This window comes from Micropterus salmoides, unplaced genomic scaffold (genome assembly GCF_014851395.1).
Source record: "Micropterus salmoides isolate LMB-PRFRI ecotype aquatic unplaced genomic scaffold, ASM1485139v1 Ms_hic_scaffold_10, whole genome shotgun sequence".
Taxonomy (NCBI): Eukaryota; Metazoa; Chordata; class Actinopteri; order Centrarchiformes; family Centrarchidae; genus Micropterus; species Micropterus salmoides.
This window is the reverse complement of record NW_024040041.1, coordinates 15,377,539-15,403,776: the sequence shown is the minus strand read 5'-3', so window position 1 is coordinate 15,403,776 and position 26,238 is coordinate 15,377,539. Positions and strand designations below refer to the sequence as shown.

Below are 26,238 nucleotides of genomic sequence, written 5' to 3'. Positions count from 1 at the left end.
AACCACATCATTATTTCATGGCATCTGGAAGGGTACCAATTCAACCATGCATTTTCTTCAACATCTACTCAGCTCATAGTCATAGCCTGCCTTCAAAAGAAGGGAAAGTCCTGCTCTAATATCCCATCTAGACTGCATTTGGTCAGTTCTGATAAGCTATTTCCCTGAGATTGCATTTATTGGCTGAATGCAATTGAGGAAAATAAGTAGATTGGAAGAGAAAAAAAGAACAGAAGGCAAAATCCAGAGCAAGGGACAGTGTTTCCGGACTCACCCTCCATTAAGCCTGGCTAAGAAGTTTTTGTTTGTTCTTTACTTTTGCACATCTGATACAACGGCCTCAAGTTAGCTGAGCTGTGTACAAGAGTTGAGCTGGGAGAAAACAGACACTTTTAGGACTGAATTGGATAAGACACAGAAACAGATGATGAATGTGGACAATAACTATCAACAGCAAACTGTATGTAAATCAAGTTATTAATTTTTGAGATACTTCATACACTACTACTAAGTGATGAAGTAAAATGTTTACCCTGGCAGTGGTTCTCGGTGAGACATCAGTTGCGTCATTAAAATCAGTAGGAATCTATCTGTACCAAACTTCATAGCTCTCTAACCAGTATTTGTGATAGACAGATACACTGTCTCTTGTTGGACACACAGAAGGGCAGACTGATGGGCCATTGACAGGCCCTGTCATTAGTGGGTCAATATGATGGTAAAGAGATGGCTCATTTTCAAAGCATCAATATGTCTGACCACAAAATGTCAGGTTTCAAGCTAGTGCTGATTGTCTGACGGGACCCAAAGATTCTGGCCTGTCCCTTGCACTGCTTAATAGCCTCATCCAGCTGTCTATCCATAAATAATTCTTTCCTAACTTCTCTCTCATGTACAAAGCCACTTTGATGCATGGGACTCTTTCCCTGACAGCCACACAATTAATAGCTGCTCTTATAGTCTCAAGTTACTGCCAGGGACTAATTTTGGATCCTTTCTTGTGAGGCTAACTACTAGCGTGAAGGCAAGTAGGGTTGTCATCGTGCCACTACTTAAGGTTTGGGGGCTATGACATTGGCTGCTCCATTAATGAATCTCATTTAAGATGCTTTCCCGTTCCAGAAATCTTTCCAGCTGGGTGCATTCCTCTCTACACTTTGCAGATTTTTTTCTACTTTTCTTGGGAAACGTCTTTGGTTCATGTGTTTCTTCCACTTAGTCCAGCTGTCCAAGTACACAAGTCCAACTCAAACCACTTTTTTGTAGTCAAAAATATATAAATGTGTTGTTAATAGCTTTTTACTTTTTAAAAGGAAGGCCTTTAGGGAAATATCAGAAATGCCATTTATCTTCAGGCCGGAGGGGCTTTCTGAGTTTTTTCCCCCTAAGGTGAACACAGGACAAGTGACTTACAGAGCAGACATGTACACTGTAGCAGAAAAAAAAGTTAGTCTTGTTCAATGACATTACCTTGATCCATAGAGGCTTGCTTCTAGGTGGGTCAAGGATTACATGACTTTGTTCCACTTACCAATTTTCCCGGTGTTTAAGTGCTAAAATTGCTGAATGGCTTTATTTTTGAGGCCAGTTACAGGACACTCTGCCTTTTAAGTGTCTTTAAAATCTGTTTGCTTTAGCCCCATTCTCACTTTTCAGCATCTTTATTTTGATAAACCAAACACTAAAATGTAGGTATGCGTGTTTTGCCTACAGTTTGCTGGATGACAGATGGCTTATGCACTCACCTGCTCTTGGGAAAGTTTCATTGGCATTAAGGACTGTCCTGGTCTGCATGTAACAGTTTTTTGTGCAGATGATGTAGCTCAGTGTGCATACACAGCAGTGTTTTACACATTACTTCAGGTTATCTTCAAAGACAATAAAGATCATTAGACCCATCTTATAAATAGAATCTTGGTTAAGTTCCAGCGATGATAATGATAATTATAGGCCTGAAATGACTTCTCTAAAAATGTAGACAAGAAGGTGTAGGAGGCACGGTATACCATGAAAATCGTCCAACTTTTCTAATATAAATGGAGAGTGAAGTATAACACTGCCTACTGATTCTCTGCTTATCTTTTCTCACTTTATGACTGAAAGTGCTTGAAAAAAAACATTAGGCTATGACTACAGTTGGTCACATTTGTCAGCTTACTTATGTTATCAGTCTAGTCGATTAAACAGGCTCTTACCGTATCTGTTGCTTAAATGTCAGTGAAGTAAAACATCACAGCTTGCACAGCTCAGTTCCACCCTCGGCCCTGCCACCTTTCTGGCACCCATTACCTTTGGCTGACATCTACATAATGTGACAAACTCAAACACGCACACCCAACATATTCAGTTGAGATTGCAGGACTGTTTACCAGACGAGGTATCTCAGCTGTCTGGCCTCACGACTCAAGCGCTGCAAGTGTGTTTCCATGGTAACCAAGTATAGTATTGAGAAGAGGAGCAAAGAGTGAGCGAGGGAGAGACTCTGAAGCTAACCCTGAGCACTGTATTCTCTTGTTTTTCACTCCTCACGCTGTCCATTATTTCTTTCGCAGGCAGCTGTGGCTTGAATATCATGTCAGAGACACGGTGGCACGATTGCCTGAAACATTTGTCTTGGCAATATTTGTGCATATGCAACTCTGTTTAAAATCCATTAACATTATTGCCTTTTACAGCCCCAGTTCAGTAAAGATGCACACATTATTGATTCAGATAACAAATTTACTGGTCTGTTGGTTGTTAGAAATGCTAAGTAATTTGATCCCTCTACACTGGGTTTTAGATAAACGGCCTAAATGAACTACAGGAAATATGAAGGGAAAATGTATAGTTCACAGAGATACAAAATTGGAGACTACTTTAATTTCTTGTCTAGAATGTAGACATTTGAAGCAGGGAAGTGAATTTGCAAATTATAGAATTTAATGACCTGATACTTCCGCAATGATAGATTGTGTTGTTCAATAACTGAATCAAGTTGTTTTCCAGGGACATAAGAGAAAGCTGATAGATTCAGTGTTAAGACACTCCGAATAAATGGTTGTGAATAGGGTTTTTAAGAGTGTGACTCATTCAAACACAACAGACAAACATCCACTATTAATTAACTTACTCACATTGATGTGCATTGATGTGCACACCCATACCACATAGACAGTTAGGTGTTTATTCTACATACTAATATAACAAAATTGGTTTGTCAGCATAAAAAATCCAAAGCAATATGCAGCTAGTATCACGACAGAAAGTGTGTCAAAATTTGACATTGTTTGATTCAATCTTATTGCATCATAAATATGTATGCATTAAACATTTGTTCAAGCACTGGCTCCTGGGAAGAGTGCTGCTGTGTTAATAACATACAACTCATGGCATAAACTTAAATTATTTGCATAAAAAGGGAAGCTAAAGGTGGTGAAATGCAAAGCGTATATCAACTTATATTGCCCTGTTTTAATGTTTAGCCTCTGAAAAAAATTAAGCTTGCACTGCTTAAACTTTCTGTTCCAACAGAATGTATACATTTTCCTGGATTTCAGTAGTGCTATTATATGTGGGATTGCTTACATCAATGCCAATGCAAGTTAATGCATAAAACCATAATAGATATTAGGTGAGATACATAGTCAGCAGGTCTTGTTCAGATTTCACACCAGGAGCAGTTTTAGGAATATTAGAACCCAAAGCTGTCATAAAACCCACTTAGTTAAAAGGTACAATCAGTAAAATATGGCTCTTTGGTAACATCTAGTGGTAGTCATTGAAAACTACATCAGAGACTGTGTTTAAGGGCTGGTTCACAAGTCCGGTTCCTGAATCGAACCAATACGAGGATGTCACATTGTTTCAATTTACCAACTGTTCCGGTTTGAGTTCACAAAGGCAAATGGTCAAACTGTCCACAAATTGTAAACAAAAGCCTAGGGGTGGAAATGTCGTTGGGTTAACCTACAGGTCATAAAGTCGACGGTTAAAATGATAACTCCTGCAAATTTCTACCTGGATATCATACATCATGCAGCACCGTTCATGTTGGTGCTGGTGTGGAGCGCACATGAGCAGACTTTAGAGCACCGCTTAAATTAAAGTCTCGTAAGACAGCGGGTAATAAATAATGAATAATGATGTAAGCATCTCAATGAAGAATCTCTGCATCAGACGGGCACACATCATACCACGACTTGCTTGCATTTGCCATAGCCTACACAGTGGGCCAGTTACGTACCAAACATGCAAAAAATATTAAAGTTGGCCCATGCAAATAGGCTATCAAAGGATTAAACGCAGCTTATGTTTACAGAATCCATTATGTATCTCCTTGAATTAATTAATTAATGCTACATACATAAAATGTTCAATAGCCTGAAAGTTGCTAACCTTTTAAGAATAAATATTACATATAATAATTAGCCTGTTATTATTATTATATATTGTACATACTTGTTTTTATAGTATTTTATATAGTATCTCTCATATATTTATTGTACTTTTTTATTTATTTATTATATATTACTTATTTATTGTATATAGGCCTATTCCTACAGAAAATCAAGATTAAGCTGGTGTTTGCCTTTCTGCTCCATGGGAGGTTTCTGTCCTCTCTGCGCTCCTCCTCCATTTGACAGGTGTACCGCCCCAGTCAAACTCCCCTCCTTCTGTTCTTGGCTGTTGCATTTCCTCTTTTGGCAAATTGGCAAACAGTGAAAACCTACTTGTTAATAAAGCAATAAATGATAAATATGAAATATGAAATATTCTAAATGACAACAATAATGCATTGAATAGTACAGTAATTCCTTTGAATGGTGTTCACACCAGAAAGGAACACATCCAGAGTTCACTTGACAGCAGAGAGCAGTTATTTGGTCCACACCAGAGTTCGAGTCTGGGGTTCACACCAACCCGCTCTTGGGTTCGTTTTAACCGAATTAAACAAGGTCGGTGTGAATCCTCCCATGTGTTGGATTTGAATCATAAAACTCAAGCTCAGCCATATTAGGTGACTGATGTAGTTCTTTAGAGAGAAGACATGAGGCTGAATCACTGTATTAACTATGTTATGTCAAAGACACTGGTGAAGTAATGCCAGTCAATCACAGACCTCTAAGCCAGCTTATGTGCCAAATTTGACCTTTTACTGCTGACTTACTAACAAATAAAATGCTAGCTCTGCATCATTGATGTAGATTTCCAGGTAGTACATTATGGAGCGTTCCTAGTAATTGCAATAAGCTGAGTGGGTTTCCTGTGTAGAGAGCTTAAAATGTCAGCAGCCATTGAGGTAGCAAAGGAGGGACTGGCACTGTTCAAAAACACTTCAGAACCCCCTCTGATACTTTTCTTCACTGTTAGCTATTCAAAAGTGGACTTGTAAGTGTCGTTAAGTGTAGTTAAGTGCCTGTCGCCTAAGAGCACCGAGGTTTCAGTTAAAGGAAAAGAGGACGTTATTTATTTCCATTCTTAGCCCAGATTTCCACTGGGGATTTCAACAGTTTCTGTAATCTGCGACCCCAGTCACTCTACTGTGGCTCTATTGGGTAATTGGTCAGTCCTCATTATCCTCGAAAAATGGATAAGACTAAGAAGTGTCATCTAGGGTTTAGAGCCACTAGCTATTTTCCATGATCACCCCTCTGCTTTGTCAGCAGTCTGACCCGGAATTGATGGTAAAAATAATTAGAACAGATACAGAGCGTGCAGGGAATGTTCCCTTGATCTTTTCTAATATTGGCATGAATGTCCTGATGAAATGACTTTCTCCCGCTTCAAAGCTTTTCCCCTCTTTATCATCATTGTTCATCAACCCCATTATTTAATACTTTCTGGGAAAAACAAAACAAAATATGATTGTGTGCTAAAAAAGGCATGACCTCAAATTATAAGCAAAATTGCCTACACAGACTGCATTTCAATGGAACATACAGGTAGAGTTCAAAAGGACATGCTGGGGTTCACTCTTTAGCAAATATTATCTATACTGGGTGATGTCTTAAAAATGACCACCTTATATATGATTAAATGCTGCACCCTTGAGGTAGACATAGGCATATGCATTGCACTACTGAAGACAAAACAAGCTAAGGCCAGTGATGTCTGTGTACAGTATTTCTTATATGTATACATTTAAAGGCAAATAACACGTTGCATTATGCGGTCCCTAATTTCTGATGTGAAGTTTGTGTGCTATATATTATCCACTGAAAGAGAGTATAGCCATTACATTAAAGCATTTGCTGGTCTAAACCTCTAGTGCAAACAGTAGCCTATCATGAGCGGTCTTTAATTTAAAGAGAACAGGCAAAAAGCAGCACATATAGAAATTCATATGTCAACAAGATAAATTCCAAAGACAAACCTGCCAAATGGAGTACTGCCACAGTAATTCTGAACAATTTGCTGTATCCCTGTAGAAAAAAAACCCACAAAACACTTTTAAAGTAAAGTGATTAATGTTTGCAATCAAAAGATGGGAAAGTGACTCTCTGCCAAAAGTGGAGTGCACATCAGTGGTGCCTTCCAAGGATGATAAAGAGCACTAAGAAGATTTTATCATCCCCGCCAGTCCAGAGCCTGGAGGGGATCATGTAGCCTATTTGGTCATATTTGTACCTGTATGAGTGTGTGTGTGTATTTGTGTATCTTTCCATTACTACTGGACCAACTCTAATATTTTTGTAGACATTCATGACTGTATGCTCAAGGACCTCAGGTTGTTGCTGTGATTAAAATTTTTAAAACCTATTTTGTTGACTGATCGTCTTTCGTCTTTTCAGCAGTATTCACCATTTTACAATATTTGTTGCGACCAGTGTTAGGCAGTAACGTGTTACTCAGTTATGTACTATTATTAGTTTTACGTAACGCATATTATTATTACTTTTCCCAGTAACTAGTAGTGTAAGGGATTACTATTTCCAAAACAGTTATAATATTAGAGTTACTAATCCAAGTAACGCTGCGTTACTATGTTACCAGAAAGCACCATCTTTGACGTGAATGCTTGACTGTGCGGCAGGTCAGTGGCATCAACTTTAAGTTTTCACAAATCAGAACACATTTAACAAAACATTCAAGAAATCGCAACAATGCACTCTCACATTTGAATTAAACTGAAAATTAAACGGCAACAAAGTTACGCACAAGCCTTCAATTTTCAAGAGCAAAGAGGATGGGTGAGCAGGGTTGGAGTTATGTGGGAGCCCATCATGGCCCATCATGAGAAAAAAGAGACAAAGAGAGGGTGAGAGGTGGTGTGTGAGTAGCTATTCCCTGTGAGCTGGTATTTATAATAATGTTTGTAATTTTAAATTAAATATACAAAGGAAAGTTTTCAATTTCAGGTTTTTATTTCATGAAAGATTCCACAAAAAAGTATTTGTGTAGTTATATCATTACATTTCTCTCATGTATTGAAAAAGAACTGACCAATAAGAAGTATCAATACAAGTGTGTTAATAAAATCCTAATCATACCCATTCCAACTCGTGAGAAATTGTCTGGCCCATCTCTTTTTCCTGGTTTTAAAATCTGGCCCAACTGAATTTGTAATTGAACAGTCCTGCTGTACAGTATCTGGTTTGAAAGGATGCAGTGTTTTGAGTTTGGCTGGCTGTTTTTTTAAGTAATTTCTGAGTATCTTGCCCAATCCAGGTTACGACATATCAAAAGCAGTGTGTTACAGCAAAATGTTCTAAATAGTAAATAACAATGTTGACATTCAGAAGTTTGGACTTATCTTGCCATTTATTGTTTCCTTAGTAAGTTTACACAGTTTGGTGAACCTCGTACACTTAGTTACAATACCATTCAATGCATCTTAAAGAAAGCTGAGACTGTACTAAACAAAAGCACTTTATTACATACATTGTACACATACTATACAAAAAAATCTTTCTCTCCTTCTTTCCACTACTCTCATGCTTACACGCAGGACACACAGCTTGCCCTGCACTCCCTGTTCCCCACCATCATGCCCTCAGACACACCTGGCGTGAGGAGAGTGGGAGTGCACTCTTCTAGCAACCTCTTTGATATACAAAGAAGTAAACTTTATCATTGCACTCCTTGGTGATTTTTTCATGCTACCAGTCTGATAAATATAAATTGAATATGCTTTTGTGATACCGCAAGTAATACTAAATCACTGTGTGATACAATTTAAATGCATACAATGTAAATGAGAGGGAATATGCCTGGCTTTGCTCATCCCTTGAATTTGTCTTGTAAAGTTTGACACACCTCAAAACGTCTCAGCTCTCATGTAAATACAATACAAATGTAAATATAAAGAAACAACTGAGACATGAATGTTTTTACTTTGTAGAAAGTTTGTTTTTTTAGACAGTGACTGACTGAGAGTGTGGGCAGTAGCATGTTTGAGAAAGCTGCCACACCCAGGCAAATTAATTGGGTGGAGAGATGGTGACAATTTCAGTGTTTCATAACACTGTGATGACTTGTAATATTATATAAGATATTCTGGAGTTAAAAATATTTTACACTATTATTGTCTTTTGTGTTAGCCCTAATGTGTACAACATTAAAGTAATACGGTAATTTAATGGTTATAGGTTAATATAATAAGTTATAATAATGATAATGAAATGACCAAAGAAAGTAGGTTTCTAAAAGCTTGACTGTGCTTGAAGTGTGATTATCAAACTATATGAGCTACATCTCAAATCTATTCAGCATAATGAAATTAGGCAATGGTGTTAATACAACATTAATTATTGTATTGTGCAACTATACACATCTAAATAAACCTGACTACAGTTAGAGTAGCGCTCACTGTTTGAAGCTTAATTTAAAACATTTCGTTTCAGTCGTTGGACAATGAAAATAACCAGCTAGAACCATATGAGATGTACAATAACATATAACAACATAGACATTTACACACACACACACACACACACACACACATCTGATTATCACACAGACTTGTCCAAATCCTCAGAGACCGAAGGTGCCTCTTTCTGTTGAAAAACATTATTAGAATCAGTATCATACTGATTATACTATACAGTACTATTACTAGTAGTAGTGCTGAAATTGATATGCAGTCTTAGTACAGTAATTACCTATCTCTTGTCAGAGGGGTATCTCATTATTTTCACATACAAAACAGGGAATATGGCATGGCAAAATTAGTTGTGGATATGCCTCATTTAAACAGATTCATGAGGGATGTATCATGTATAGTAAGGGATGTAAAGCGGCACATGTACGTTTTTTTGAACTTTTCAGTAATACAACTTTTTAAATAAAATTAACATCAATAAAATGAGTGTAGTGTTTTCCAGGGACGGGCCTTACCAAAGAGCTGTTTTTTCCACAAGAGCATGTCATCCATCTTATATACGCTTCTCGCACCTGGAACAAACAAATCAGAAAACCAATACCTAAAAATGTACATAAATGCTATCATCAACGTAACATCATTAATATCCACAGTGTCAAAACTTATAGGATAAACATCAGTATAGCTCATCTGTTTAACAAATGCAACTTAATATTATATTCATGTTGTCTGTATAGTATTTAGGGATGTGACGACACCGGAAATTTAGTAGTCGAAACCAACATCAATGAAATTCCATGATTCTTGATACCCAATTCAATACCACGGTAAAACACAAAAATAAAGCAATAATTCCCATGTACTTCAAAATACACTCCTTTAAATAAATCATCATTTAATATTAAAAAAAAAAAAAACAATAGCGACGTGTAGCCTTAAAGATAAAAGATAAAATGGATTAGGTGAAAGAAAAATTATGAGATTTCAGTCATCAGATAATAGCTCAATGACTAGCAGTACTGACATGATGACAGACCATCAGTCTGGCAATACTTATTTAAAATGCTAACATTATGTTTTGTTGACAGAGGACACTCTACATACATACTACATACTAAACGGTACTGACGGTAGCTACTACTACAAGCTATGGTACCATTACATTAGCCTTCAAACATTGTTTGGAACACATTTGCCCAGGCGACTCAAACTAAAATAATGGTAACGTGTATATCAGGATAAGGATATAAAAAAGAATAATGATAAAACTTTGGAAACGTTGTTAATGTAATGTGAACTGAATCTCAATCTGGATGTCTGTCTGAGGTGCTGAATTCCAAGTGTTTCTACCTTTAGTCTGAAAAGTTCAATGGCACAGTTTGCATACTATTTTTCGCTGCAGCTGCACTTCTCGCCCTATTGAACGTGTTGGATCGGTACCTAAAAAAGTGAGTAGGCTACTGTCATGTTTTTGAATTTTGGTATTGACTTGCTACGTATAAGCTAAGTATAGTTTCTCTTGACATCCCTTGTGGTATTAGTATTACCCTAGGATCAGTACTTAAATCACATTCCTGTGACTGATCTAGCTTAAGAATACCTCCTTATTGAGCAGGCAGTGGACGATGAAAAGGAAGGTGCCCTGCTGGGAGTTGAGGAAAATGAAGAGGACCTGGAAGAAAAGGTTTGTCTGGTACAGGCCTAGAATCCAGGTACAGCCCAGTATGACAAACTGGGCAAGGATCTTGAACACAATCAACCTGTAAACAATGAGAAAGTCATAAGAATGTGTAACTCTTTCAACATAGCTGGCTACTGAGTACAGTGTTTCTATGATTCCTTTTTTATGTAATGCCATCCCTCACTTTAGTGGAATTCAAAGCCAGAATATACTTATATATATATATATATATATATATACTTCAGAATATATACTTTTTCACTATGTGTACATTACAGTTAATATCATATCTGCATTATATATAATTTACTTTATATGTAATGTACATTCAAATGAACATTGTGTAGAGCCTGTGGTTTAGTAGTACTGTAAGTACGTTATTTATAAATTTGAACTTTCCTGGAAAAAGGAATTCTTTTGAACAAGTCAAACAACAAATTCCAATCTCACACAAATGTCAAACATATTTATCATTTAGATGCAAAGGCACTCATGTTCAGCAATTATACCTGGTGTCTTTGGATTGAGAAACATCGCTTTTCATGTTTGCCAAGGTGGGTCTCAGACTCCATAGAGTAGCACAGAACAATATCCAGTTGGCCTGAAAGAAAAAAGACACAGAGGCTGAGCTGAGATAGAGCAGTGTATCTCTCTAATAAAGGAAGGAATCTATGTGCGTGTTTGTAATTCCATTATGTCAGGAACCATTCATAAAATCAACTTCAAACGTGCTAGGTGTGTTGCTGCAGACCCAAGGGAGTGCAGTGTTGCGTTTATATATAAAATAAAATTATATACATATATACACACACACACACACACACATATATATATATATACATAGCAGTATCTCTGCCAGTTTCAGTGTTATTACTGCTTTACGTCAGGGGTCGGCAAAGTAGTTGGATAATTTAAAAATAGCTTAGTGAGTAGTGTACAGGCCTTTCAGTCGGAGGGTTGTGTGTTCGGTCCCCACTTGCGCGAATGTATATTATTTTATATATAATATATATATTATCACATGCTCACGATAAAGCATCTGCTGGACTGTGTGCGTCCCGACGATTGATCTACATCCATTAACCTATGGACAGTGATTTTCATTCTCCAGCATATCCAGGCAGAGGAAATTCCTGCGCTTTTCATTGGGGAATCACGTTTCCTGAAGCTTTTTTTAAGAAGTGTATGAAGAAAGCTACAGACTCTTTTGAATGTCATTTAGAACTTTTCAAAGTAAAAGCTCTCAATTCAACTTGAAATAAAGCATTGCTGCAAAAAACATTCTCACACTTTTTTTGTAGGCACAATCACTTAAGGGGAAGTGTTTATGTGAGTAACTTTTGCTGTCATGACCTATCTATCGATCTATTTCAGCACAAGCCGCTATCAAAGTATTTATTTATTTGGCCCACAGCCACCTCTTGCCAACCACTGCTGTAGGTGAAACTAATGTTAGAAGCACATTTTGAACAAAAAGTGCAGGGAGGCGTCACATCGGCCCCTGTGAATGGGCACTGCACTAGCTTAGAAGAATAAATAAATAAATACATTAGAGAGGGTAAAGACCCACTAATAGGGTACAATTGTAGACCCATTCACTACAGTAATGTTCTTTCCTGCGGTCTAACTGTTATAAAGTGTGGCAACAATCTCATTTATAATATTCAGTCTAGCTCACTAACTGTCTTCATTAGCATCCAATACATTTTCCTGTGCTCACGTTGCTAAGCCGGCAGTGAAAGAATAACAAATAGTTATCGAAAAGCGGCAGGTGAGAGCACCCCGATGTGTACAACATCTAAATACAGACAATGCAACGTTATCTTGTAATGTGCATGTATTACTTCAACCTCAAGCTGATAAAAAATATTACTCTAACGTTGCTCGCTCGTGAGTTCGAGCACGCATACAAGAACATACCTGGTTGCAATCTCAAAACCGCAATGATAGTGGCTGCTGAAAACTACGTAATACCCCTCTGAAGTTGTAGAAATAGAAGGGACGCAATTGCTAATATGCAATATACGTACTCCCCCACTGTGACACATCCACCAGTGTGTCCCTGAGCAAGCAACTAGTTGCTCCAGAGGCGTGCGACCTCTGATAAATATAGCAATTGTAAGTCGCTTTGGATAAAAGCGTCAGCTAAAAGAATAAATGAAAATGTAAATGTACTCACTCCAAGGATAAAAATCACGGGGCCTGTTAAAGCCCAGTTGAAATTGCGCTGTGTAGAGAGCCAGCACCTGCAACAGAATCACACAAACCACAAAAAACGATCTTTTCAACTTACAGTAGATTCACATTAGTTATACAGGAAAATATAAATGAGTGCATATAATATTGTTTGTCCTACTCACACCCCTGCCTCAGTAGCACCATATCCATGAGAATATACCAGTGATGAAACACCCACAATCACAAATGGAACACCGTAGCCAATCAGGTAAAGGACTGGCCTGGGGAGGCCATCTCTCTGGATGACCTGCACCTTAGAGAGCCTCCGGACCAACAGGTAGAGCTGTAGCGCCTCCAGCTGCATCCATACAAAGCTTGCAACAACTAAGAAATGGAGAAGGCCCGCCATGACGGTGCAGGACCGCTGTAGAGACACAAAGAGTATCTTGAGAAAAATAAAATATCTCTTAATTTCACTCAACCCCAAACCTTCATCCATACAGTATCTCACATTTTTGTAAACATTTCATTATATCTTTTCATGTGACAACACTGAAGAAATGACACTTTGCTACAATGTGTAGTAGTGAGTGTACAGCATGTTTAACAGTGTAAATTTGCTGTCCCCTCAAAATAACACATCACACAGCTATTAATGTCTAAACCGCTGGCAACAGTACACCCCTATGTGAAAATGTCCAAATTTGGACCAATTAGCCATTTTCCCTCCCCACTGTCATGTGGCTCGTTAGTGTTACAAGGTCTCAGGTGAGAATGGGGAGCAGGTGTGTTACAATTTGGTGTTATCACTCTCACAATCCCTCATACTGGCCACTGGAAGTTCAACTCTCTGAGGATCCGAAAAAAAGAATTGTTCTCTTCATAAAGATGGCCTAGGCTTTAAGAAGATTGCCGAGACCCTGAAAATGAGCTGCAGCACGGTGGCCAAGACCATGCAGCAGTTCAACCAGACAGTTCCACACAGAACAGGCCTCGCCATGGTTGACCAAAGAAGTTGAGTACATGTGCTAAGCGTCATATCCAGAGGTTGTCTTTGGGAAATAGACATGTAAGTGCTGCCAGCATTGCTGCAGAGGTTGAAGGGGTGGGGGGTCAGCTTGTCCGGACCATACGCCGCACACTGCATCAAATCGGTCTGCATGACTGTTGTCCCAGAAGGACGATGCACATGAAAGCCCACAAACAGTTTGCTGAATACAAGCAGACTAAGGACATGGATTAGTGGAACCATGTCCCGTGGTATGATGAAACCAAGATTAACTTATTTGGTTCAGATGGTGTCAAGTGTGTCTTGCCTACAGTCAAGCATGGTGGAGGGAGTGTCATGTTCTGTCGCTGCATGAGTGCTGCCGAGCTACAGTTTATTGAGGGAACCATGAATGCCAACATGTACTGTGACACATTGAAGCAGAGCATGATCCCCTCCCTTTGGAGACTGGGCCGCAGGGCAGCAGTGTTTCCCCTTTATGTATTCAGGAGCGGCAGTGCACCGCTACTAAAATTTCCCACAATCATTAAACTATGCGCTACAAATGTTTTCACTCGCACACTGTGTGAGCACAGCAAAACTCAATCGTTCTATACAAAACATCTACGTGACAGATGCTGTTATAAGAGCAGTGTAACTCCTGTAAGGAATCTGGAGGTGCGTAGCGAGTTTGATTGTCCGAGCGGCAGAAGGTGACGGTGAACGCGAGCAGAGGAAAATATTCTGGCAGTAAATGTACGGTGTCGGTTACAGTGTGTTGGCTTCGCAAGACCAAGAAAAGTCTGTTGTTTCCCACCTGCTGGAAAAGTGAAGCCTGTGTGCGCTAGCTAACATCTCCCCTCCCCTTCAGGAAAACTACAGTAGGTTACGTCTTTTGGCTCTATGTAACTCAACATTAGCTCAATTTCTAGAAAGTAACTGGTAGCTGTATTTTATTACTAAAGTTACCTACTTATTCAATGTTGAGAACATCAGTTACAATCTGAGAGTACACTGGCGTAGCCTTCAGCTCTGTCCTGTACAGACTGATTCAATTATTTTTCAGTTTTCAGATGAGTCTGGAAAGTGGTTGTTAGGAAAAGAAAGGATGGTGGTGACCGGAGGAGCTGAGGTTAGTAAAGCTAATTAGTGATGCAAACTAGTCCTTTTAAAAGAATGAGGAGACGTTTCTTTATGGATTTTAATGTGCAAATAAAATGCACCTCAGAAGGGAGGAGGTTTCTCATGTTGCCTATTTTTTTATATTATGTCAAAAGCTGTAAAATCACTATCTTGTGTACAGTTACACTTGTGTGACAGTACTTCTCAAAGCAAAAACATCTGCATCTTACTGTACCTCATTTTCAACATATCTGTCATTCCACAGCAGCAGCAGTTGGGACAATGATAGGTTGAGGCAGAGGTGAAGACGGGCTGTGTTGTTGATTTTGGGGTTCCAGCTACACAGGAGGAAGGTTAAGATAGCTAAAGCAAAAAAGAATAGTCCCACAATCACACACATTCGGTTCAGCCAGTCAAGGAAAGAATTATCCGGTGGAGGCTGAAAAGACAGAAGACACACACAAACTCCGAGATAAACAACAAAGATTCTGATCAATGTAATCTTGACTTTGTCTTCACCTTGGTACACACAAGAAGATTTTAAAGCTGACAAAGAGGTCTAAGTAATCAATTATTTTAATATTTATCCCAATTTCAATGTCCTAATTTTTTGTTACATTAACAAGGAGCAATTTATATTGATTTAAACAAAGCTTTTGATTTGATTGACCATTGTGTTCATGCTATTTGTGTTTCTTAATATGCATTATTGCATTATTTTGGTTTATTCAGTGTGTTTCGTTTCATCACAATCAATCAGATTATTTACCACAATGATCTATTTAAGGACCTTTGTGTTACTCTATTTTTATTAATGATGTTTAAAAAAAAATTCTAATGTTCAGTTATCTGCAGATGACAGATGAAAAATAACCGCTTTTAAGAGAAATACATTTTTCCAAGGTAATACCAAGAACAAAAGGGTCCATTTTCCAGAGTTTACACAGTAAACTCCATGTGGGTGAAATTTTACAGATGATACTCAAATTTCTCCCTCAACAAACGCAACAAAGTTTTAAATAAATGACTAAATTCCTTGCAGCCCCCACCCTACTTTAGCTCTATGCATCAAATGGTGTGGCATGAGCATAGTGAAATCCATGTATCTATTATGTGCATCATGTAACTAATTTTCAAAATCGTTAGGGTTTACAAAATCTTCTATTGGCTCCCTGACCTTAGCAACACACTTTTACAATGTACATAGAAATCTTTAATACCTCCCCAATCTGCATGATGAGGGCAAAGGTAGAGAGGTGAGAGCAGCTGCACACTGTGTAGTTTTCATCAGAGTATGCAACCCAACAGCCGTCTATTGACCAGCGCATCGTCTCTCCCTCTCTTCCTCCTGCATCTCCTTGTCCCTCTTTGTTGTTCTTGCTTTTGTTTTCCCAGTACACACAAGTAACTATTCCAGATTGAGGTACTTTCTGCGAAATCAAGATAAACAGAGATTTGATACTTTAAAAACTGGATGCTGGGGGTATAATCATTAGACTTTGTTTGACATTGCACCTTCTTATGTTGGATGGTAAAGTTGACAGGCTCAGTGAGGTTGATGTTGTTTATTGTTGGTAAGATTGCAGTAAAAACATCCGAGTACATCTCGGTCTGGTTATCTGTTTTAAAGTATTGATGACTAAGAAGACTCTCCATCCCATCCAGTGTCATAAAGGCAGCTGCTGCAGAACCTGAAATTGTAAAAATAACACAATACAATAATTTGTGTTGATGATCAAAGTCATCATGTTCTTAATAATCAACTTTCTCTCACCATTGTTGGTGCTGGCTAGAGCCTCCAAGTTGATTTCCATGGTCTGTCCTTTGGCAGAAAGGCTGACAATCTTGTCGTCATGACTCTCTGGACCAATGGCACGTAGGCTCAAATCTTGCACATGAATTAAAATTATAGAAGGTATAGTTGATATTTATTGAGAAGTCTGATGTATTCCATCTAAATTAAGGGGACCTTCTCTTACCTACTGTTGAAGTATGCACTGCTTTGTTGATTTGGTTATAAGTTGTTGGTACCAATGCAGAAACTAGAAGGTCTGAGATGCCCAGGATCACACTACCGGTTTCCCCATCTCCTCCACTACTCACCGTGATCGACTTGACCTGCGGTCCAACACCTGACACTTGCTGCAAGAATTTAAGTCATTCAAGTCACAATATATATAGGCAAGCTCAAATCCAAACATAAAATACGACATAAAACTCAAATTTTGTTGGATGTTAAGTACCATTGATGCAGAAAAGCTGTTTGTCACTGTCTGCAAAGAAATCAAGAACGCCAGAAGGAAAAGCATTAGATAATTGTACATAATTGCAGTGTCCTAAGCACATCATGTCTTTAGACTAACAGTTCGAAATTTAAAACACACTTATCATTATTAAATCATTTAAAAAGGAAGTAAAGGATTTTTTTTTATCTCTACATACCGCTTCTGGTAGGAAAACACCTGGGTTGTTCTTAAGCTGTTGATCCAAATTGTCAAGAAAAGCTCTTTCTTTTGTTTGACCCTGCAATGAAAGTGTGTGTGTTGAGTGTTTGTGTACTATATTACAATGTAAGCTGATGATTTGACATCTATGTTTTAAGAGAAAGGTATGATCTATCTTCGCATAATCTCAAAATTACAATAAACGGGCTTGGTAACTTCTAAATTCAACATAACAACAAGCCAGGGTCAGCACTGGCATCAAGATTTGCTCCTATCAAGATCCTAAAACTCATGCTTTATTTGTGTAGAGTTGGGATATTGTTTGAAGATTATTATGCATAAGATAGTTAAAGAAATGCCATCTGACTTACCTTGGGAGGTACAATTGCATCTAGAACATCTTGAACATCTGTCAGTGATTTAGAAGAGATTGTACATGAACATTTTTACATTTTAGTAAAGCTTATGTATCTTTAAATTTGGCTTTTCTCACTTTGACAGAATGAGACCCCGATCTTCCACAAGATTCCAGTTGAGGGAAAGGATCCATCAGGACAAGAACAGTAAAAGGTCCCCGGTAAATTGGTGCACACAGTTTGGTTACCACATATACTAGGTGTTTCACTGCACTCATCTATATCTGTAGAGGAGAAGAGCACACAGGGTTATCTGTTCTTACCAAGCACCAACCTCCAACGTGAAAAGTGAAGCCAATGCAAAAGTGCCTTAAACCTACATTCTTTCTAATGGTCAGCAGGGGGCAACTCCATTGGTTGCAAATACAGGTCCGAATGCACTGGAGTCTATGACAAAATTACCCTAATTCTCACTTAATTTATTACCTCAGTAAACACTTTCCTAATGAGTTTATGGTCCCAATCGCTAGTTTCAAGGAATGTAAACAGAGCAAAATAGATAATAAAGCAGAGTATGCTTTATGGCCGTGGCTACCTTGTGATTGAAAAGTCGCTACCATGGCGACCTGTCAATCAGAATAATAACAGTAATAATAATATCGTTATTTGTACAGCACTTTTCAATACATGTAACAAAGTACTTTCCAGCAATCAATGTAAAATGTAGACACACACAGTATCACCCACAGAGGTGTGCAACAAACAAAACATAAAACAAATCCATGTACAAGTAAAGCAGAAATAAATTACGCATCACATAGTAGTTTGAATTGAGAAAAAAAAAGTAAAATAAGTCAATATAAAAATCCAATTGAGTCCAATCGTATTCTGTCGTATTTTGTGTTAGTGTATCATTAAAGGTCCAGTGTGGAATATATTTAGAGGATCTATTGACAGGAATGCAATATAATATACATTACTATGTTTTCAGTGCTGTACAAAGACCTTACATAATGAACTGTTAAGGAAGGTTGAGGAACAGTTTTTGTCACACAGATATTAAACAAGCTGACGCACCTGTGCATAGGACAGCAACGCTGGCCATCACATCTGGCTTGTTCAGCTGATGATACCCAGGGAAGCAGCTGCAAATGTAAGATCCAACTGAATTTGTGCAGTTGGCATGAGGTCCACACACAGTAGCATCTTGGACACACTCATCAACATCTGTACAAATACAGAAATAAATAAGAATGCGTTATCGATGCACGTATGTTTGAACTTTCAAGTGCTACTCTGGTGTCTACAAGTACCAATACAGATGTTGGTCTTGCTGGGTTCCTTGGTTGGTATAGTTGGTGAATATCCCACTTGACATGCACAGGTATAAGTTCCAGGCGTGTTGGTGCAAACAGAATCAGGACCACAAACAGTTGAGTTGAAACACTCATCGATATCTGAGAAAGGAACAAAGACTGTTAGCGACAATGTTCTCAATAAACCTGACCCTGTAGTGTATCATTGTGTGTTTTGACTATGCTAAAAGGATGAAATGCAAACTTTTGCCAACACCCATTGACATTTATCCAAAATCCAACCTCTTTTCCTAGCTAGCCCCTGTGTTACTCAAACAGCTGAAACGTGTTCCTGAGGCTTTTTGTTCATTATCTAAGCTTAATGTATATCTCTTCTATCAAGGTGTGAAGGGATATTCACTTATATCAAATCTTTATTAGCACCTAACACCAATTTCCAGTGTCCCATGAGTCTGTTTGCAATTCAGCTAACTAATCTACAGATTGTGAGTATAGTCTACTGTAACTCCCTTTTGCTACCATTGTCATGTGACTGGCCCCACAATTGGGGGGCTGCTGTGCGTGGTATGTTGCATGTTGATGTTCTAACAGTTTGTAATATAGTTTAATATTATTTATGGGGTGTAACCTTCAATTGATTGCCTATGCCTGTAGAGATCAACATGTGACAACTGTTCACATTGTGGATTATCCCTTGCTCACGTCACTTAACATACTTAAAATTAAGAATATGACTAATCTCTTTTGTATATCTCTTTTCAGTACAGTTAAAAAACTTAACAACAAAAAAATCTCAAACATAAAGTCAAAATAAAAAAAAAAAAACATATGGCATAATATAGTAGTGTGTAGTACAGACCTTGGCAAACAGGGATTGATTCAGATACAATGTGGTAGCCTTTATAACATTCACACGCATAACTTCCTGGGTTGTTGAGGCAGGTCCCATGATCACCACAGATATTGTCAAGGCATTCATCAGTATCTAAAGAAAGCAATTGACAACAGACTAATATTAAACTCTGGTTTAAAGAAATTATGCAACCTCCAAAAATGTGATATAAGAGAGAGACAGAGATAGATTTTTTTAATGGTACCTTTGCATGGGTTGGATGTTCCAAGTGGTAATGCTGGATCTGTTGCCTGAAATCCAGTCAAACAGGTACAGAGGTAGGATCCCATGGTGTTGGTACAATTGGAGTAAGGGCCACAAATTCCTGCAGTCTGGCACTCATCAATGTCTGACAAGATATATTATGGATACGATATCAAAGAACAAGGTACGCTATAAACAAACTCTATACTTTAAGAATCCATTTGGAATCTTGATGTACTTTCTGCTTGGGAGTTACAGTAACCACACATAATTTCAGCAACTTATGAAGCTATGGGTGGTTATACAAGTTCTTATTTCATAAAAAATAATGTTTATATGTGCTTTCTCTATAAAATGGTAAAGGGGCATTATGTAGTTTACAGCGGTGCGGTTCTAAGATTGCAACCAGGTGTGTGCTCATACGCGTGCTCGCTTGAACTTGAGCGATCGTAATCCAAAACACAACCACTTTCATACAGAAATACCACAATAAACGCAGGGACACCAACATGCAGGCTGTGGCTTTTCTCCAGATATGTTCAGGCTCTGTTACTTCAACATTCCGGCGGCGTACCTTTCATTCAGCGCAGCGAGACACATATTGGCACAATACTCACGAAGAAAGACAGGGAGAACAGACAGAGCTGGAAACTCAGGTAAACTCCCACTGCAACGGTACAGTAATGGTTTTATCAACTGTGGGTTGAACTAATCCATGTTTGTTACATGATAACGGTACATTTACTGCATTTAGCAGACGTGCTACATCGTTAGCTCGCCTGCTGCTTTTCAGTATCTTTACTATCTGTGAATCTGTCACCGGAGGCTCAGCAATGTTAGCACAGCTATTGGATGATAATGAAACGGTTAGTGAGCTAGAATGGATATCATAATGAGATTGTGTCACACTTTATAAAAGTTAGACCACAGTAAGTAACTTTACTGTAACTAGTGTTAGTGCATGGCTCTTCCTCTGTGGTGTTGTGACCGTTTTGTTGCAGTGTTTTATGTTATGTGGGTCACATTAGTTACAGCAACTGAGAGGTGGAGAAGCTGTGTACCTGAATATTGGTAAAACCACAATAAACCTAAATTGAACGTTACGAAGCAAACAGCGGCAGGTCCAAGCTACTGTAGCGTTAGCTGGCTGCTCCTGGCTGCATCACTATAGGCTAACGTTAGTAAACAAATCACTCCACATTTACTTTTTGCCGTTACATCCTTTCAGGCTAAATCAACAGTGGTACACAGGATAGTAACATGGGTCGTGTTAGTTGGTGAAGTAATATGGAAAGCGATATAACTTCGCACCGGATAACATTAGCAACTGCTCGGCGTTAGCCAGCAAGCTAACGTGACTTTCTCTGTGTTTCTCCAGCTTTACTAATGCTCACTTTGTTCTTACTCGACATCATCTGAACCTGTTTGGTCTGATTTATTGGTCCTTTATTGTTGTTTTGTATCCTGTGTTTTGCTCTGAGACGGTTGTTTTATGGTGTTAGTGGACTGCATGTCATTAGCTGCCGTGTTGTCGCTGTGGTCAGAGAGTCTCGGGAGTGCACACAGGGCTGAATCCTACCCAGAGACCTCACATTAAAAGCGGAATAGTGGCTGATGCAAGCAACGGAGAAAACAGGCGTGTTCTTCATTTCTAAGTGAGTTTTGAGCCCACTGACAATAAGGCAATGAAAATTTGATTAATTTCATTGAAAAACTTACATATAGTCTAAAGGTAAGCAGCTGTCACAAATAGCCATGTTCCCGCTAGGGCTGAACAATTAATTGTAATCTTACCATCTCACAACATGGTACTACTACAACTTTCAAATCGCAGAAGGTACAATATTTTTTTAAGGGCAAAATGTGTCTCAAAATACCATTTAAATTAATATTGTGGTGCTGCAGAGATGTCCTGGCCTACACATCATATTCTACAGACCTAAGAAAACATCTTTGTTTGGCACAGATCCTTGCAAAAACCACACCATAATCAGTTATAGATGTTTCAATGAATATGAGAATAATGACCTCATTACCTCCTGTATAGCAAATTATATCGCAATTGCAATATCAGTTAAAATAATCGCAATTAGATATTTTTTCAAAATCGTTCCACCATTGTTCCTGGACTACAAAAAGCCTTGTTGTAACGGTAAATTCTTGTAATTAACTTGGAAATAGGGCTGTAAAGGTCCTAAAATCGCAACAGGAGACATTTTATGTCACGACACATCCGCTCATCTGTTGAATTCATCTGTTGAACTGGGGAGTAACGGATTACATATAACAGCTTTACATAATCAGGATACAAAAAAAGTAGCTATATTCGGTTACAGTCATAGACTGTATATAAAGGTTACAGTACAGAAAAAAAGACATAATCACATTACTGGTACATTTTTCCGAAAATGGTGATTACTCATAGGGATTACAACACAAACACTCCCCCGGTGTTCCGAGCTCCCAGTACGGGCGGAGTAAAATAATTTTACCAGTATTAGCCTGGTAGTTGCAGGCTAACTGAGCTGATTAGCTAATGGCTGCTAATTATCAGCTAGCTGTTAACTTAAGCAATAATAATCCATAAATCACAGAGTTGAGGCAGGGCAGTCGGGGGACATCAGAGAGAAAACTAGAAAATCTTTTCTCCATCAAACATGAGTTTCAGCAAAATCAGGGAATGAAGTTTTTTTTTTGTACAGTTATTAGTGGGTCCTGGTAATTATTATTATTATTATTAATAATAATAATAATAATATACCCACCCCACCCCCCAAAAAAACAAAAAAAACAGGAAAGCAAAGTATCAGCTGATCCTTGACTTAGGTGAAATAAAATGTACTTACCAACACAACCAAATGAATCTGGAGTTGGCAAGCGCCTAGGGATGATTTCATACCCAGGAACACAAATACAGCCCCCATCAGGATTACACTGAGCAAGTGGTCCACAAGAGTCTGTGTTACACACATTGTGATCTAAACAGAGATACAATTGTTATGATATTGTCGTATAACAAACAATTATTTAAAAAACTAAATATGAATTGTGAATTCCTCCACCTTATGTTTAACAACTGTTTATCATAAGTATAGACAACAAATGGCCCTTTTCCAAGGTTGGTTTCAATTGGTGAAAAGTTGTACCTGTACCAAGCGGGAAGCTTCCGGTCTACAATATGAAGCTGATGCGGAAGTCCCTGAAACCTGCATTCTATTCAAAGTCCAGCAGGGGGGCGACTCTTCTGGTTGCAAAAAGAAGTCCGGCTCCATTAGAAATAATGGGAAAATTACCCTACTTCTCAGCTGAATAATTACCCCAGTAAACACTTTCCTGATGAGTTTATGGTCTCAGTCGCTAGTTTCAAGTCTTCTTCAATAAAAAATGATGTTCATTTAGTAAATTATGGTCCCATTTATTTTAAAATAGACCACAAAGCAGAGTATGTTGTAACAAGTCGTTACCATGGCGACCTGTCAATCAGGCTATATCCGACTTGTACCCTCGGCACTGTGTAAATTTAACCAGCTCCATTGAAAAAGCTTATTAGGAGTTGGCTGTTCACTTTCTCTGGTGAGTACATTTAGTTTTAAGACTGATGTTCGCTAGACAAAGTTATCAGCCCTGTTAAACTGACAGTTAACGGGAGTTACAGTTGCACCTAGCTAAGCAAGCTAACTAGCTCCGCACACGGCCGTTAGCTCCGCCGTATCATCACTTCTGGGCACTTCCTGGTTGCAAAAACTCAACATCTATGCTATCTGGTACTTTTTTTTCATATCACTTCTGTCAAGGTTCCAAGCGAGCTGAGTTCAGCTGAGGCTATACTAAAAGGTGACGTGAGAAAACTGCAGACCAGTCATGCTCACAGACCCCTCTGGTCTCACAGTCACACACAGCCAATGCAGCAGGCAACTTCAGCAACAGTCTTTTGAGTAATGCTGAAGCGGCGGGCCAAAAGCAGGTCGAGTAGAGTCGAGTTGAGCTGGTACCAGCCAGAGATGTTCACAAGTCTTCGAGCTAGAGTCCAAGTCAAGTCTCAAGTCACTCGTGGTTAGGAGTGTTATATCACCTGCTGCGTTCAATCCAGGCTGCTTATAAAACTGCATAAGGAATTCTGTAACCGTTTTTTCACTTATAGACCACAACCATGTAATGTACAATGCAATTAATGACAACTTATTAACTACTGAAGTCAGCACACCCCGCAGACTCTTAAACCAGTGTATCGCTGACTAAATAAAACTGTAATGTTGCATGATCAACAATAAACCTGTAAAGTGTTTTTCACTAACAGGGCACCACCATGTAGCCTAATGCGTCTACAACTAATCACAGTTTATAAACTACTGCAAGTCAGCAGTTTTCTGCGACGATCACTTTCGGCAAGACACCTGTGTTTGTTGTCCTCTCTCGCATGTGGCCGCGCGCAGCAGATATGTGTTTGTGTTACGTGTACGTTACGTTACGTGTGTTACGTGTATGTTATAGGTAACGCAGAGAGGGGAATAACAGCAAGCTCATTAGACATTTCCTAAAAATAATACATTGTTCACGAGTCCCGCACCTTGAGTCCAAGTCTAGGCTGAAGTCTTTTGAGGACGAGTCTGAAGTCGAGTCTGAAGTCACTGTGTGTGCAAATTAATTGCGACTCAAGTTCACGTTTTTGGTTCAACCTAAGCTTTGTCAAAGTTGCACTTTTTTACCAATGATTACAGACATTGGTGCTTGTGTCATTCAGTCCGTCCAAGGTGTTCTTTCAAACTAAATAGTTTAGGCAATGAACATCTGGCCTCCATTTATAGCCAGTCATCTGTTATGCATTCAATATAGGCTACTGTATGAGTTAAAATGTTTTTGTTTTGTTTTTTTCATTTGATGTTAAGGTTTGAAGTAGCCTTCAAGATCTTACCTCCCATCATCTGGGCATCAGAGAAGTAAAATCCTTAACCATAGTAACAATAAAATAGGTCAAATAGTAAGGAAGGTCACAGCCACCAATGCCCAAAGTGGCAGCTTTTACACTTACATATCACAACTTTGACTTCCAGTGTTCTCTAAGAATTAAGTGATCAAGTCACAAATTCACTTTTGTTCTTGTATTAATGTAAACAGTTTTCTTTGATAAAAAAAAAGAAGACTGCTGCCAAATCAGACACCTGTTGTCTGAAAGGAACAATGGCTTGACTATTCTCAGTAATAACCACATGGCCATTATTATAAGTTGGGTATTAGATTTAGGTTCTCAGAATTGTACTGACACATCCATCACACCAAGCTTTTGCTTTACGCCACTTTATTTTACATAAGCTTGTTTTAGTCATATTTTAATAAGCAATACCTGCCTATAATGTCACTGTCTAAATACAGAGACATTTGCATATAAAGACATTGTGCTTATTTCATACATTTTCAATAAAGCTTGATATGTTGACAGATAAAAAAAGGATTTCAACAATTAGTCACTACTTACAAGTCACGTAACCCATTAAACCTGATGGGTGATTTAATGGCTTGTACACGTAGAATCCTCCAGGACACAGAGCCACACTCACTGATAAACGTATGACATTACACCCGGCATAATAACCATATGCTGGCCCTGTTGTTGGGGTCACCGATTCAGTAGATGGATATGCAAAGGGAATATTAATCACATGTTGAGTGCCACCACGAAAGTTTCCAATACAGCCTGTAATAACTCTGTCTCCACCAATGCCAGTGAAGCGCCACCACTTGTTAAGAAGGTTCGCATCATCATTAGGAAAGCCAGGTAAAGAAGTAGAAGTAAATTCTCTGTTGCGCCATGGTTCAGTTATGTTGGTGTATCCATCGCAAGAACCTGCACCAAACAAGGAAACATTGGAAATAATGATGATTTAATTGTTATTTCATCCTTTGTTAGAAGCTTTGTTTGTGTTGTCTGTAGTATAGTATATAGTATATAAATTATAAAGTATATAAATTTATATCATCCATACCAGGAGGAAAATCACAAGTGACAGGGATGACAAGAAAGCCTACGAAAAAGAAACACAATGCCTCTAATTTCGCAAAACTTTCTTAACAACAAACTGTAAATGATGATCATCTCAAAATATCAATGAAAAATTACATAAATTAAAAAATATATAAAAAATAGGGATTTACTTACCCAGGAGAAGTGACGAGGCACAGTAGCTCATCATGACACATAAAATCTTCTGATCACTCCTGACTGTCTGAGGTCTACATTGAAACATTTGCAACACCCA

At 38.4% G+C, this 26,238-nt stretch overlaps 1 protein-coding gene across 1 annotated transcript; it reads right to left on the bottom strand.

Moving 5' to 3' along the window:
• Positions 1 to 7,769: 7,769 nt before the first annotated feature.
• On the bottom strand, positions 7,770 to 24,906 carry LOC119917731 (adhesion G protein-coupled receptor E1-like). Its single transcript, XM_038738168.1, has 20 exons — positions 24,897 to 24,906; positions 19,986 to 20,129; positions 19,748 to 19,873; positions 18,886 to 19,029; positions 18,650 to 18,799; positions 17,710 to 17,856; positions 17,588 to 17,625; positions 17,215 to 17,295; positions 17,016 to 17,045; positions 16,752 to 16,914; positions 16,547 to 16,660; positions 16,281 to 16,463; positions 15,993 to 16,198; positions 15,008 to 15,211; positions 12,845 to 13,086; positions 12,664 to 12,730; positions 10,994 to 11,085; positions 10,404 to 10,563; positions 9,319 to 9,375; positions 7,770 to 8,978 (listed from the first exon to the last, which is right to left on the bottom strand). The coding sequence occupies exons 1-20, from the start codon at positions 24,904 to 24,906 to the stop codon at positions 8,934 to 8,936; spliced, it is 2,403 nt and encodes an 800-aa protein (XP_038594096.1). The 3' UTR covers positions 7,770 to 8,933.
• Between the last annotated feature and the right edge of the window lie 1,332 nt (positions 24,907 to 26,238).

What these genes read in the sequence shown, in the direction of transcription:
- LOC119917731 (XM_038738168.1), bottom strand. An exon ending in CAAGACCAACATCTGTATTG is followed by an intron (nt 18,800 to 18,885) that starts GTACTTGTAGAC and finishes GTATTTGTACAG; the next exon opens with ATGTTGATGAGTGTGTCCAA. An exon ending in AGTGCATACTTCAACAGTAG is followed by an intron (nt 16,661 to 16,751) that starts GTAAGAGAAGGT and finishes TTCATGTGCAAG; the next exon opens with ATTTGAGCCTACGTGCCATT.